General features: G+C 40.7%; 1 protein-coding gene across 2 annotated transcripts in view; it reads right to left on the bottom strand.

Moving 5' to 3' along the window:
* The window catches only part of aff2 (AF4/FMR2 family, member 2), a 152,303-nt gene extending 140,873 nt beyond the window's left edge, over positions 1-11,430 (bottom strand). For both annotated transcript variants that reach the window (XM_038698676.1, XM_038698677.1), the window contains exon 1: positions 11,228-11,430. In XM_038698676.1, coding sequence (XP_038554604.1) covers positions 11,228-11,280 — 53 coding nt within the window. In that variant the 5' untranslated portion in view covers positions 11,281-11,430. The remainder of the gene's footprint in view (positions 1-11,227) is intronic.
* Positions 11,431-16,825: the final 5,395 nt, after the last annotated feature.

Genomic DNA, 16,825 nt, shown 5'->3' with positions numbered 1-16,825 from the left:
GCTTGCTGTCATTAGCTGCTTCAGGTGGGTATCTTTCTCTTTACTGTTACTACTACTACTTTACTGTTTAGCAAAACTGAGCATGGTAAATGTAATTATTTATGCAATTGTACCTACAACCTACAACCTACAAGATTTTTAACCATTAACTTCAAATGTAACAAATGTCTCTATTAGAGAAGAACATCCTCCTTTGATTTTTCAAAAACATGGAAAACTGTAAGAGCCTTAATTTAGTACTTTTGTAGTGATGAATTGTTTTAGAATTTGCAGGTACAGATAAAACATTAATTAGATGCCAGCGGGCTGCGTTTGAAATAAACAGGCAAAAAGAAAAAAAATAAGCATAAAGAAAAATAGATGAAAATAATTTGCTGTGTTGTAGTCTTTATATTTTTTATCTTTACCAGCACCAGAAAAGCAATTGTCAAGGTTTGGATTTTTATCGAAAATTTAAAAAAAAAATCACTATACCCAGCTCAACATTGTAGGAACACACAAGAGGTAAATTCCCACTCATTTACGATGTCATGCCAGAATATTTAAATAATTAATGATGGTACCCAACAGGAGCTGTAGTCAGGATTTTTGAAATCCCCCCCCAACGCACCTGCCCCAACCCCGCCGAAAATTCAGACCAGATGCCAATAGAAATAAAATGTTTTGATTAACTGGAACAAGTAGAGTTTGGGGGGCATTGTGATAATAGGTAGTAATCCCAACTTGTAGGCCTAAATTCAGCTTCTAATATGTTAAATCTATACTAGAATCAGCCAATTAAAAAGCTACCATGTGTCATTTTTACAGTAATTGTAGACTGTAAACTACCCCCAGGTCGATAAAACTATTCCCAGATATAAATGTGTAGGACATGGCCTCAGTGGTAGCTACGCCTGGCGTACCTATACCCATTTCATTATTTATAAATCATAAAATAATTAATGCAGGTGGAGGACAGGTATGGGTTTACAAAGGTGGACCTGGGCAGGACTATGCGAGAAACATGTGTTTTCACCATAATGATGTTAGATAAAATTAACCTGCTAAAATATCCAAGTTCTGAAGGCTAAAACATCCCTCTAACAGACAGCTAGACAGATTTCCAATATGTCTGTGTAAAGCAAGAATTAAGTCGGCTTACTGCCTCCTTAAAATGCTCACACACACAAACACACATTTATAGAGATATACAGTCACAAAGTAGGTATCAGCAATATCAACTGCCAGCTACAGCAGAGAGAGAACTACTAGAGCACGGGGTTCAAGCCATGATGTGTGTATGCGCGTATTAAAGAAAGAGAGAGAGAGAGTTTGTGTGTGTTATCATTCCTCAGCACCATGCTCCTCTTGGCAGATGGCTCTGCCAACCTCGGGCCACGGGGTGTGTGCGCGCGCGTGTGTGTGTGTATTGTCTTGGTATCTCGGGGGCATGAGGGCAGAAGCTACCTGGTGTTGACTGCCAAGTCTCTCGCTCTCTTGTGCTCTCTCTTTTTCTAAACCCTCCAACACATACACACATAGTCCTTCTGATATGCCTTGCCCAGTCACGACTTTTATTATGTGTTAGGATTTAGTTTTTTTTATAAGGTACAGCAGTTAAAACCATTTTGGAAAGCTTAGTCTTTTTACAAGTAGTGGTAAGAGTAGCATTAGTAGTAATGTGTAAATCTGTTTGCACCCCCCCTCACCCATTTTCGATTTCCAACGGGCAAATACCAAAGAATGCGAAGGTGGCCAGACGTATCTGCCGGAGTAAATGAAACATGAGCTCCCCACAGAAATTAAACAGAACAATCGCTGGTCAATAACTCACTTATCATACAAAATCACATCATAATCAATGAACATCATTCTGATGACATCTGAATGAGTGTTTCAGACCAATTACTGTACCGCATTAACTAATTTAACTAATTACTAATCAAAATTTCACAACAAATTAAGCAATACTACTTTAAGCAAATACTTGATTAACAAATCAAACTAATTCTTAATTAGTTTAAACAACAAATTAGGGAATATAATTCCAAGCAAGCCCCTCATTAACTAATCTGACCCATTCTTAATTCAGTTCTCAGAGCAAATGAATGCAAATGATCTGAGTCAAATAGTTTACTAATTAATAAAATGTATTACTCAATAAATAAATACAAAAATACACATTTCATATTATCATGCACTTCTTCATGTTGTGCTGCGCAACATTTTACAGCTACTGCATGCAGATCCATATCTGATGGATGTTACACTTTCTGGTAATTTTCACATCAATTCTGTCCCCCTCTCTCTGTTGTGTTTGAGTGTGGTTCAACAACTCTACAACAGCCCTCCCCTTATCTCTCCACTGTGTTTTCTCTGATAAAGAAAAAGAAACCCCAAAGTAATCTTTAAAAAAAAGACATATAAAGGACTCTGGAGCAATAACTACACAGATAAATAGGTGGGAAACTCTGCCAATATTAGAACAGCAGCTACAACAGAAGCTCGGTGATCTGATCCCATGGGGAAGATCCGGTACAGTTATGTACGCTATTGTGCTTTATAGTCTAATTAGTAGTTACAAGGCTTTTAGTCACATCTATTGATTTTTGCACACCATTAACAGAAAATAATATGTCAACACAGTGCAGCAATCTCCATTTCTGCTTATTTGGTAAACTGGCAGCTTTCATTTGCAGCAGCGTTTGATCCGGGGGAACACTCTATCTTCTATTCTATCAGTCTTTTTTAATAAAGATATTGCAGCTCAGAGAGACATACCTCAGTGTGAGCACTTCAGCTGCACTCATGAGTGACTTTTTATTGCACCTCATTGAGCCACTGAGTGCCTGTTGGGTCTTATCATCTGATGTTTGTCATGGTAATTTGCTGTGTGTGAATTGACGTTGTGTTTTTTAAATGATCGTTTCATTGTCTGTGTGACATTTAGTTTTAATTTAAATACATTTTTAAAGATATTACTAAGCAAAATCTACCATTTTCCTGTATGATGAAGAACGTGTGATGGTCCAGCTACAGATTTGACATTTTAAAACATTAGTAACAATTACTAATCTGGTTTATTTAAAGATTTCATGTAAATCATTATCCAACTCAATAAATAAAGCAGAAGTTTGACTTCTGGGGATTATGGTGTTATAACTAATAGTCGCATTGCACTTTACTGAGCCTTGTGGTCTTTTGGCTAATTATCCATGACATGGATTGTGTGCAACAATTAGGGGAGTCTCAAAACTTATTTAGGAAAAGCATTGGCTGTGACATCCTCAGCCAATGCTAGTGTGAATGTCGCTAATAACGAAGTGTTTTCTGAAGCTTTGAAAGACTGCAGATTCTGTCACCATATCCACGTTATGGGGATTTCTGACAGAGCAAAGGCGTTGCAAGTTCCAATCAAGTTCTCTTAGAGATGGTTACCAGAGTTCCTACACCTGCAGACCAAAGTAGGCTGCATTACAGTGGAGCAGGTAAATCCCACCTGCAGCTAAACCAGATCCCAGTCAGTGCCCTTGGCCAGTGATAATTAGATGTCATCATTTATCCAACAAGGGGCTATGTAATGTTTGGCATGGTGAAGTTGATGCTCGGGGAACGTAGCACATAACAGAACATATGCGTTTACTGTGTCCTGCTGAGGTGCAAATTATGGTTGATGAAGCCTCCAAGACTTTCCAAGACTCCAAGAGCAGAATTCAAATCTACCTTGGACGAGACAGAAGGCCGACTGCATGTTTCTGGACATTTCACATTTATTCATTTAGCTGACGCTTTTATCCAAAGCGACTTACAATTGCTTTATATGTCAGAGGTCGCACACACCAAAGGCATGTGTCTTATCCACTGCTCCATCCACTCCTCCATCACCAGACACTCAATATGTCTAAAATAGTTTTGTCGTTTATATTGTGTCTTTGTTTATATGCTCAGCTCTGCCACAGACTGAGCCCCAGGCAGAGGTACTATATAGTATTGTAATAGCTAATGTATCTACTGGATGAATGAGTCTTAAATTTTAGTTAAAACCTTTACTTGGTTTAGGTTAGGGTGCTGTAGCTTAACGTGGTTCGGAAACCTTTTATTTTTTGTAATATTACAGTATGTTGAAAGGCCTACTCAGTTTGACTCGTACTAAGCTTATAGGCTTTGTACATGGAACATGGTGTCATTAAAGTGCTGCAGTTGTGAGGGTGGATTTTTAGTGTGATGTTGAGTTGAATTAGTTCAGGATGGTAACACTTCTTTATATTTATTTCAGTCTCCTTTCATTTATTTTCCTCTGCAACAAAAGAATGATGCCTCTAAAGTTAATAGAGAGCTTCTTCGCTGGATTAGATCTGCCATCCACTTCTAAGGAACAGATGTCCATTTTGAAAGCTTCCATTACTTTTGATGAAGCTGTACAAAACATGCAGAAGAGAAAAGCCCCTGGAGCATATGAGTGTAGCAGTGACTGTGATGAAGAGTTTAATGATTTTCTATGTATAATCACTCATTTTCTCTCATCGATATGGGAGGCGCCAATTTTTCCTTTCCCCCCTTTCTCCTGTGTCAAGAGATATGTCCTTATACAGGCCAACTGTATGTGAACTGAAGGGGGGGGGGGCTGCTCTCTCCTTACATCTTGGATGGGCAACATTTCACTGATAAAGATAAATGTTCTGCTGAGGATTTTATATCCCATCCAGATGGTTGATATTTTATTTTCTTATAAGACACTTAAGAAACTGAACAGATGGCTTAGCTCTTTATATGGAGCCAATGCAAACACTCCAACTCTCAGCATTAGATAGGGGTCTACATTTATTCACTAATAAAGTTTTAACAGTTGAACCCAATTCAGCAATTTTTATGCATTTATAATCAAAAATGACTGTATATTATCACACCAATTGTGTAATATGATAATATAAGTGGATCGTCTACTGAACAATTAGCTCAAAGGCTCCTTAATTAGGATTTCTTAGGATTGAGGCATTTTATTATGCTGGAGCCTATCCCAGCTGGCATCGGGCGAAAGGCGGGGTACACCCTGGACAGGTCGCCAGTCCATCGCAGGGCCACACATAGACGAACAACCACTCACGCTCACACCTAAGGACAATTTAGGTTAACCAATCAACGTAGCCTGCATGTCTTTGGATGGTGGGAGGAAGCCGGAGCACCCGGAGAGAACCCACGCAGACCATGCAAACTCCACACAGAAAGGCTGGGGAAACCGGGGTTTGACCTTCTTGCTGTGAGGCAACAGTGCTAACCACTGCACCACCGTGCCGCCCGGCTGACAGGACTGTATCAGTTATTTTACTTCTAGTGTTTCTATAGATATCTTTTGCAAGGTTTCTCTGAGATCCCTAAAAATGTATGATACTAAAAAGACTAAAATCGACTGTCCGTTTCAGTAAGTGATTATTACGTTAAAGATATCTGTAAGAATGCAAGAACTATGTAATCGCACCAGAGCAATTCAGTTGGGAATAGTTCACCTACTTGTGGTATGGTAGATGTCTCAGATGTGGTACGTGAATGGATTGTTTATGGCCTTGTGTCGTGTTGCGGTGATATTGGATCTAAATACTAAAAGATGAAACTGAGAAAAAAAAATTAAGTTGATTTGGAGATTCAGTCTCGTTATTACCTAGACTAGCTCATTAAAATGTATACACAGTTGGAAAGACACATCTGTATAATATTACATCCTTTGCAGCAAGGGAAAAATTCAGTCCAAGTCTGCAGTGGATCACTGACAAGTCCTCAAAATTATTCTTCTGCCCACAATGGAATAAATACTTCTGGAATACATTAAATCCACATGAAACTGGTGAGTGTGTTTTTTTTTAAATCTGAAAACTTCAGCTGCTCTATTCATTTTTTTATATTATCAATGAATTAAATGAATGGAAAAATGGAAATGGAATGGAAAACTGTGAATCGTAGTGGTAAAGCCACAGAATTGTCACTGGTAGTTTCTATCAGCTCTACGTAGTGTTTCAGCACCTTTCCTTGTTTTGTTTTTACTCCAGCAACTCAATTGTTTTGGTTCAGTCTCACTGTTCTGTCAGCGTGGCTGTTTTCAGCAGGCCAGCACTAAAAACCCACTGTACACCAAAACAACAGACAGTTAGAGACTTACTGTGGAGCATTTAGCAGCTAAAGAGCTGAATATTTGTTTCATGAGTTGGTGGAGACCAAAACTGAGCTAAGGATAGCGATTGTTGGAATCAAGCACAATTGTTAAACATTCTCTGGCTCCAGCCTCTTAAAAATGCGAAATGTGAGTTTTTCTAAAACATTGGCACAGTGCGTCCTCCTATAACCTTTTAATGCTTCTTTTTTCTTTATGCCCATTTTTTATTTAAGCTGTCAAGATTGTTTTTTGTTGAGAATATTTAAATTTATTTGTAGTTGTGTTTGTCTTTGTTCGTTTATGTAGTATTAGAACTTCAAAATGAAAAAGCGCAACAATAAAGTGAAAAGTAAAATTGAAAATTGATTGAATTGGGACTTCCAGCGACTGCTTCCACGCAGGTGATCTGACTGATTTTCTAAGCTTCTTCACTCTGGTTCACACCTGCTGACAGAGCAGTTTTTTTTTTTTTACAGCACTGAGAAATAATTGTTCCACCAGCGAGGGATAAAAAGGATTTCTTCCAGATACAAGGCTTCCTTCAGTGTTATCTGCTGTTAGTTTTTGAGCATTTGTTTGTGAATTCTTAGGAGTTTGGGATGAGACACAGCTTCCTTTCACAGCCTCCGAGCTGCCGATGATGTTGGTGTGAAGTATCATCAAGTGGAGCTGGTTTGGCAAGCTGAGGCCCATCACACAGCGAGGATGGAAATGTCTGCGTGATGAATGATTTTGAGCGTATTGAGCTCACACGTGTGACTGAGCTGATTGAGAGCTTGGGAGGATTGACGGGCAGATTGAATACTGGACTGTGAGACTGAACATTGAATGCAGTGACCATGAGCAGACTCTATCACCACTTTTTCCTGCAGATCCACTTGTGAGCTTATCCCCATGTTCAGTTTTTTTCATGGTCTGGAAGCAGCATTTTGACTGCAAGATTTTTAGTCCAATTTTTACAACTTCATACAGCATAAAAGTAAAAATCATTCAAACTATTTAAATATCCAGTGAGATCCAGTCATAACAATAATAATAAGAGTTTGCCTGCATAGATGTGAACTTTTAAGCTCCAAAACGCGCAGCTGGAATCTTATAATTCCATGCTGACAATATGTGGAATCAATTCCCTAATTAACTACCTAAATGGTTCAACCAATCACCATCAGTGTCAATTAAAAGTCAAAGCGATCTCCCCCAGATTCCACTGCCGTGATTAGCAGGCTACATGATGGGCAATTACAGTGAGGAATACCCAATATTCAATGCAAGCCCTATTACAATTATACAAAGCCTTCAGATTTCATAGTGAGAGAATGAAACAAGGAGCGAGATGGGAGGAGGAGGAGGAGGGAGAAAGAGCAACAAAGAGGAGAGGAGATGAAAGGGTATTTCTTCAGGAGGAGGAGGAGGAGGAGACCTACAGTGTTGGATTCGTTCAGATTTAACAAAGGCGTGGGGAGCTTCAAGATTGTTTTCTCTCTCGTTTTTTTCCCTTAAAGGGAAAATCCACTGTCAAACAGGAGCTACACATCAATGGCGAGTGACAGACTTTTAACTCCAATCTGACTGATTGTCATGGTTTCTACTGAAGGTGTGTGTCGTCTTTTAAGCCTGTAAAATTCATTGTACAATTTGAGAAAAATAGGTCCTTTTGAAAGTAACTCTCTCTCCCCATTGTGGTTTTCTTCCTCCAGTGGAGGTGTACTCCTGCTTATAATCTCAGTCCAAGAGTCCATTCTAACGTTTATTAGCACTGAAAAGTCAGCGACATCAAAGTAGCTTTCCAGAGCTGTTGGGAGAAGACTCTGGTTAAGAGCAGCAGCATCATGTGCTGCACTGGCTCCACTCCCAACCAAATACATTTCATTATGTTTTCTTTGGCATGGACCACAGAGGAAAGGTTGAATTTTTTGTATTGTTTCTATTTGACTAGTTTAAGGGTTCAGTGTGCTTGAAATAAACTGGTTCGTACAAGTCGACCATGTTTAAAGGCAAAAGTGCGTATACTCAGAGACACTGCTGTCGAATCCTTCTCTGACTGTATTCTTCCACGATTTCTCTTCAAGAAATCCGTCTTTCACAACTCTTTGTAGTCTCAACACAATGGATTGTACAAATGGGGTTAACAGTGCACACTTTCAGACAGTCGTTCCTCCAAAGCTTTATTTATATATTATTTATATATTAACCGTGATGGAGGTAGTACAAAGACTTGCTTGAGAGAGAAGTTCAAACCCTGCCCACTTTCACCCCTCCACATACCTGCCCAACAGCTGCGTGAAGTGGCTGTCGCAGCCTCCCCAGTGTGATGTATATGACTGTTTTCTAAGGTTATGGTTTGGTTGGGTTTAGGCATAAAAAATACTTGGTTAAGTTTAGTGAAAGAAAGAAAGTTGGCATCATGAAAGAATCCAACGAGAAATGAACAGCGGCCTCCAGTGTCAAAATCTCACAGGTCATCAACAGGAATATTTGTTGTTTAGCTAAACCTGCTAATTAAACACACAACAAATCAAGGTACTTCATCACATTGAAGCAAAGATCCAATATAATATAAAACACTGGCATAATACACCTAGAGATAATGATAAAGAGATAAAAAAGATAGCTACCATGGTATGTACAGTATTGCATATATCGCCCAAACCTACATAAACACGGGCTGTTTTAGGCTTTTGAGCAGGAGCACAGTCTCAAAAGAGCGCAACTGAGTGAACTTGTTAGTGCTCTTTTTCTCTGAGGACATCTAAAGGAAATATTGACTCCAAGCTGGAGTCCAGACTTTGCTTTATTATGCCAGACCATGAAAATGCAATTATAAGTCAAGGAGTGTCTTTTAGTTTCCATTCCCACCTTCCGCTACAGGTAAAGCTCTAATCAGATTTCAACTCATCACCAGCTTTTTTAAACAGCTCTTTCTTACACGTTGCTGTGGTTTTTGTTTTTTTTCTGTACAAGCCCAATTTCCCATCATTACCAACGGACAGCAGTGGCATGATGGAGTGGTGGAGGCGGCGGGGGTTACATGTGTAGACACCCTGAGCTTGCTGTTGAGCCCTGAGCAGCTCCACTCCACCAGCGGGGGGTTAAGTACCTTGCTCCAGGGCCCTTCCACGGTGGCTGCTGAGGGACAGCAGTGTGTGTCGCTTTCCTCGCTCACATTCTCCCCGCTGGAATACGGATTCAAAACAGCAACACGGTTGCCAAGTTATTGTTCTCCCACTATAATACATATTTGAGATGGAGAGGCTGACTGTATATACTCTACTTCCTGCAGTCCTCCTCACTATTTTAGCACTATGTGAAACAGTTCAAAATTATATTCAATACAGTATTTATCCACCAGGTAAATCCTGTGGTGTCGATCATGTCTTTAATATCATTAAACATGGATATGTTATATATTTTATTGTTTTGATCCAGAAGGGCTTGTTGATGATCACCTTATATGAAATTAGTGAATTTAAATTTTGGATATAAGAGCTACATAAATGCAGCCTAAACTGGGAGCTGACCAGTACAACCAGTGTCCAAGCTGACAAGTTGTTCTTAATTTTCATAAAGCTCCTCCATTATTTTCCATATGTTTAATTTCTGTACATATCAATTTTGTATTAAATTCCAAGAAATAGACTTAATTTTGACTTCTTTCGGCTGACAGCCTCTCAGTTGTCTTTTAAACCTCCAACATCTTTTGGCCTCCTGTGTGTTAAAAGCCTTTCTTTCCGACTGTCTGCTGCCTTTCTAATTTAATGGACTGAAATGTAAGGCACTGCAGTATATACTACAGTATGGATTAGAGCTGCAACTGACAATTATTTTCATTACAGATTATAGCCCGAACCAAGCTGACATTTTGAGGCAGACGTATCTATATTTGGAGTTAAAAAAATATCTGATTACAATATATGGCCCAATATTTTTTTTTCAAATGCGTAACATAAACATAACAATCTTGACACAGGTCCCTTATTGTGATGAAGATATGTACTGAACAGAACATTTTATAGCTGAAAAATCAACAGCTCTCTGGTAGACAAACTATGTAAAGGTGAGACTATTAAATAAATTACATTACCTCAAACCTTGTTACTTATTGGTTGATACCCTGATACCGATAAATCTGCAATATATATCACAGCCAGGGCGATTTATCGGCCTAGCTCTAATCTACAGATTAGTTGTTTATTTTTTCTTTTAACAAATTAACTGTTTGGCCCATAAAATATCAGAAAAAAAGGAATGCCATTCACAAGGTGATGCCTTCAAATGTCCTGGTATGTCCAAACGACAGTCTAAAGCCCAAAGATATTCAACTTACTGGGATACTGAAGATTTTGCATTGGCCTGCAAATGACAGCAGCAGGCAAGACTGAGCTACAGACCACCACAGCACAATGCTCACCTTTCATGTAGTGAAATTACTCCACATCCCTGTGGGCTGTGGAAGGCCAATCAAGTTTTAGCACTTCAAAACTAAACAGCTCCATTGCTTGACTACAGAGATGCACAATCAACACACATTAAGGCTCCAGTGACATCCCAAAAGCATCACAACCCAACTTCGTCATGCGTCCATGACCAACTCCGGTAAGCAGCACATTGTCCAAAAATGCCTGATTTTTAAGATCTTCACGTTCACACTGCCTGATTTGTTCCTACCGCACCGCTGCTCACCGCGTCACCGCTCTGCCACATAGCCTAACCCGGTGCGGTCTCACATTCAAATCAAACATTCCTTAATGACACAGTAAACGCCGGTGCCGCGCTGCTTGTTGGTGTGTGTGTGTGTGTGTGTGTGTGTGTGTGTGTGTGTGTGTAGACTACGTGTGCACGCTGAGCCTCCCGGTTCGTCTCAAGCAACAACGGCAGCTTTACGGTGACAAAGAAAGACGGTTTGGCTCGATCTCTCCGGGACTCACTTTGGCTGCCTCTAAATCTCAAAATAAAAAAAATAAAAAAAACACGCAATGTTGCCTCCAAAGCGGGGATGCCATGTACGTCCACCCCCTTTAACACCTTCCAGAATTAAACACACACATTGAAAACAAACAAACCCACAATGGTAATAAAGCAGGAATAAAAGTGCGCAGGACTTGCCATGGTTGTTCAAGCTCCCAGTCTCTGAAAAAGTCGAATTCAAAGAGATCCATTGCTGCTTCGGCCGCTGCTGCCGCTAAAATCCAAAGCTGGTGCTACGTGGTTCTACATGGGCTACTGATACTGAGTGTGTGAGTGTGTGACAGAGAGAGGGAGAGTAGACACAAGCGGCTGCCGCTGCCAGGAGGCTGCTACGTGGTCGAGGCAAGCTGACAGGCAGGCAGAGGTGGAGGGAGGGAGGGAGGGAGAGGGCGCGCGCGCACTCACGCACACACTGAAGAAGGCTGTGGAAGACAAGCCACACTGACATATTCACTGCAAACATTTCCCTTCATAACAAGTACAGCTATTCATACTTAAGGGGTCATACAAAAATAAATGTGCGCCCCCCACAAAGAAAATTGTGTCACTTAATGTGAAACAGTGACTTTACAGTGTCTTCTAAAAAGTGCACTTGTTGCCTGTACTTGTCAGAGTATTCAGGAAACCACCTTACACTAATGACTATTGCTATATCTGTAATCTGTTTCTTTTTATTCTTTTAGGCTTTCTTTTGGTTGCTTATTTATATACACACTATTATAAAAGCTAAGTTCAACAGTTTGCTGTACACTGCATTTCCTTGTACATTTATCTACAGTGACAATAAAGCATTATCTCACAAAAGTGAGAATACCTCTCACATATTTGTAAATATTTGATTATATCTTTTCATGTGACAACACTGAAGAAATGACACTTTGCAACAATGTAAAGTAGTGTGTACAGCTTGTATAACAGTGTAAATTTGCTGTCCCCTCAAAATAACACATCACACAGCCAACGCTGGCAACAAAAGTGAGTACACCCCTAAGTGAAAATGTCCAAATTAAGCCCAATGTGTCAATATTTTGTGTGGCCACCATTATTTTCCAGCACTGCCTTAACCCTCTTGGGCAATAGTTCACCAGAGCTTCACAGGCTGCCACTGGAGTCCTCTTCCACTTCTCCATGACAACATCACAGAGCTGGTGGATGTCAGAGACCTTGCGTTCCTCCACCTTCCGATTGAGGACGCCCCACAGATGCTCAATAGGGTGTAGGTCTGGAGACATGCTTGGCCAGTCCATCACCTTTACCCTCAGCTTCTTTAGCGAGGCAGTGGTCGTCTTGGAGGTGTGTTTGGGGTCGTTATGTTGGAATACTGCCCTGCGGCTCAGTCTCTGAAGGGAGGGGATCATGCTCTGCTTCAGTATGTCACAGTACATGTTGGCATTCATGATTCCTTCAATGAACTGTAGCTCCCCAGTGCCGGCAGCACTCATGCAGCCCCAGACCAGGACACTCCCACCACCATGCTTGACTGTAGGCAAGACACACTTGTCTTTGTACTCCTCAGCTGGCTGCTGCCACACACGCTTGACACCATCTGAACCAAATAAGTTTATCTTGGTCTCATCAGACCACAGGACATGGTTCCAGTAATCCAGGTCCTTAGTCTGCTTGTCTTCAGAAAACTGTTTGCGGGCTTTCTTGTGCATTATCTTTAGAAGAGGCTTCCTTCTGGGATGACAGCCATGCAAACCAGTTTGATGCAGTGTGTGGCGTATGGTCTGAGCACTGACAGGCTGACCCCCCACACCTTCAACCTCTGCAGCAATGCTGGCAGCACTCATACGCCTGTTTCCCAAAGACAACCTCTGGATATGACGTATGACGTTGAGCATGCGCATTCAACTTCTTAGGTCAAACATGGCGAGGCGTTCTGAGTGGAACTTGTCCTGTTGAACCGCTGTATGGTCTTGGCCACCGCGCTGCAGCTCAGTTTCAGGGTCTGGGCAATCTTCTTATAGCCTAGGCCATCTTTATGCAGAGCAACCATTCTTTTTTTTCAGATCCTCAGAGAGTTCTTTGCCATGAGGCGCCATATTGAACTTCTAGTGACCAGTATGAGGGAGTGTGAGAGCGATAACACCAAATTTAACACACCTGCTCCCCATTCACACCTGAGACCTTGTAACACTAATGAGTCACATGACACCGGGGAGGGAAAATGGCTAATTGGGCCCTGTTTACACTGTTATATAAGCTGTACACTCACTACTTTACATTGTAGCAAAGTGTCATTTCTTCAGTGTTGTCACATGAAAAGATACAAAGAAATAAACAAATGTGAAGGGTGTACTCACTTTTGTGAGATACTGTATCTATCTGACATGCCATTCTCTGACTGTTAAGAGATCATCTCTCACTTACTGTACGTTCTTATGCATCAGAGAATTTCCCATCTAACAGTCCTGAAAGGTGATTTCTGTGCACCTATTCAGACTCTACAAAGTGTGTAAGTGCACTTGCTCACTGAGCTGTGAGGGTTATTTGCTCAGTTACAGGTTCTGTATTCATGTTTGTATGGTGAAGGGCACCGCGCAGGGCGGCTTGATCTTTTTTCTGAACCTAATCAAGTAGTTTTGGTGCCTAAACCGAACCAAACCATGACATTTCACAACATTAACCACTGGTTTTAGTTTGAAATTCTAACTGGACGTTGGATATTTATTATTGCTAATTTGACAGTGAAGCCCTACATGTGCAAAACTAAAGCTAAAGGGGTACCCAGGCCATTAAAAAACGACACCAAAGGGTCTTGACCAAGCGTCCATAAGTTAGTGAGAATGTGTACATGTTGTTTCAGGATTTCTTTCATAAAGAAAAAAGTATGTACAATGTAAGTTTTTTGGAAGAAGCTAGCTCAGCATTCTCAGTTTGGATATCATGGCAGGGGCTGCAAACAGACTGAAGGCCTCAACAGCCTATATAAGAGGCCAAGGAAGCTAAGAAGAGAAACCAAGAGTGACCAAGTAAAAGGCTGCCAGATGTGGCGAGAGCTTTGTGAAATTAAAGGCTGTGAGACAGAAGCTGAGCTGGCAGGCTTTCTGTTGGACTAGTAAGTGATATTGCTATGATTTGTGCTGTCGCACTTCCTTGATGTTTTGCTGTGTTAGCAAAGTTGGTGACTTGCTAGTTTTTGACTGTAAGTAATGTATTCATAACAAATGCAGTTGTACAGCTGTCCTTAGAAAACGGTGAATTACACTCTGAAATGGTAGGTCTTACATAATTTTGCTTTAAACCAGCAAAGTCTGCAGAGGTCTGTAACCTGCTGTGCGCTCATTCCTTTTGACAGATTATGCTGTTGTTTGTATATCCTCAAGTCTATGTGCTGTCACGTCTTTCCCTTGTAATCTGCCATCGGTGATCGGTGATTAATTTCTCTGAGCATTTGATTTGTTTTCAGTACATGCACCTGACACTGCTTATCTGTTTAAACCATACTGTCAGTTGAACGGTGAGAATAACTGAGCATGCACACTGAGGAAAGCTCTTCTGGATTACAAATCAATGATACTGCAAACGTAGAAATGCAAAAAAAAAAAGAAAAAAGACCAGTGTAGCTCCAGTTGGGCAGCGTTGCAACGTTGTCTGTTCAGTCCAGTAAAGTTCAGAAGCTCTACTCCACTGTGTGGTTATTCTCTGCTTTCCCCATTGCTGACTGCTGTGCAGCACCGGGGCTAAATATAGGATTGGATGTCCAAACAACTACTCCTCTGTATCTTCCAAACTTTAGCCTCCTGAACAGCGGCGAGTGAGATCTATGTTTTGCCTCTTCCATCCATTTGGTATAAAGCGATATGTTAGCGTGTGCAATTTCCTGTTGCTTCCATTACAGGACTCCATGGTTTGCACACAGTTGCCCCTGTAATTTGGTGCCACTAGCGCAAAGTTCAGTGAAATAAGCTAATGCAGAGAGGCATCAAAGCAGCAGGCTCGGTCAGGCAAATATTCCCCAAAATATGTTGCACTACACTGTTGTTAATCCAGGTGTCCCTCCCTCAACTGTACTTGTCACCCACTTTTGACCCGACCACATCACCTTTGTTTGGGATCAACTAGATCAAGTAGCAACGTGCTAATAACTGTTCAGCAGCCCATCCTCCTCACTCTCTATCAGACACTTGCTGCAACACATGCCCAGCGGCACGTTGTCCTGTTTACGCCTTGCTATGAATAATGATTGACCAGATGGTTGAACCTTCTCACACAGCATGTGCTGTAGCTGTGGTTCCTTTGTGACATCACTGTCCTCTCCTTTAAAAAGTCCTCCCACGCAAAAGCCTGCGTGTTTTTACTCGTGATGAGAGAACGAGAGAAGTCCAAATGTATCGGAAGTAATATTTGAAGATATACTGTGTGTGTGTGTGTGTCTTTGTTTTGGATGGTGTGCCTCTGTGTGCATGTGTGTGTGTGTGTAAGTATTTTGGTCTGGTCTGGGGCAACATGCCAGCACTGCTCTGCATCACACTACCCCAAGTACAAACAGCAGCCTCACATGAAGAGGAGAGAAGAGAAGAGAGTTAAACATGGTGCATGATGGGAATAAAACACTGCCAGCCATAAGCAGAATTGTCTGAAAGTGCTGTTTCATGACCTTGATCAATTCCAGCCATTTCAACCTCACAAATCAAAATTCCAGACATCTCCAGACCTTAAAAACACCACATCGAAATTCAACCAATTTTCAAGGTCTTAAGCACCTGCGGGAACAGTGGTTGTGTGTGTGTGTGTGTGTGTGTGTGTAAGAAAGGCTGTCCAAAACTAGGTCAGACACTGTGAGACAGAGAAAGACTGGAGAGAGGGAGAGGAAAGGATAGAAAGATATGGCAGAATTTTAAAAAGCAATTGTAGGGTGACTTGATGGAGAGTCAGATGACAACAAAAAAAAGATAGAGACATTAAGATAAAATGTAATTAAGGGCAAACATACAGAGAGCTACATAAATCCAATTCCAACTCATTACACAGTCTCTGCTGCGACCAGAGTAGCTGTTTGTTTAGAGATTTTCCATTTTCTTCGTTAGTGTCTTTCGCAGTATTGTTAAAGCCACAGCTGTGCCAGTAATTTATATTTAAATGATAACACGAAGAGTTACAGTCTCACACACAGACACAGAGCCCAAAAGAAATACAAACTGATAAAATAGTCAGGAAGTTCTCAGATTTGAGCTCATTATACTTGCTGTGTATCTTGCAGAAGTTGAGAAGTGCATGTCATGAATTTTCAATATGTGCCCTGGCTTTCTCTGGCCCCCACCCCGCTCACTCTAACGTGTTCAAGCAGCAGCGCATCAACACAGTACCACAGCTCCCCCATGTGGCTAACAATAAGTACTGCGCTATGAAAGAAAACATGGGCCAAAAATGTTATCGTGATAAAAATTTTCAGATCATTCTATATCGATAAATGTCAGATTATTCTTTCTTTCCAGTTTTAAGGCTGATTTTTTTGCTCCTGGTGAAAGTTGAAGAAACCAGATGGTTAATTGTGGTTTATGGTCAGAACATGCCAAACACTTGATGCCAAACACTGGATCACTGAACAAATCTGAACATTCAAAACAATTATGATAAAATCTTTTCTCAAAAAATAAGCACGAGTAAAATTAAGTAAAATCTTTTCCCAGTCCCTTTTCCTCAACAAAATCAATATCTTAATAGAAAAGAAATGAATCATTCAAATGATATAAATCAAACATTTGTTGAAATTTTGTTATAGTTATTAAA

Source organism: Micropterus salmoides, unplaced genomic scaffold (genome assembly GCF_014851395.1).
Source record: "Micropterus salmoides isolate LMB-PRFRI ecotype aquatic unplaced genomic scaffold, ASM1485139v1 Ms_hic_scaffold_5, whole genome shotgun sequence".
Taxonomy (NCBI): Eukaryota; Metazoa; Chordata; class Actinopteri; order Centrarchiformes; family Centrarchidae; genus Micropterus; species Micropterus salmoides.
The sequence above is the reverse complement of the archived record's forward strand: the minus strand, read 5'-3'. Positions and strand labels throughout refer to the sequence as shown.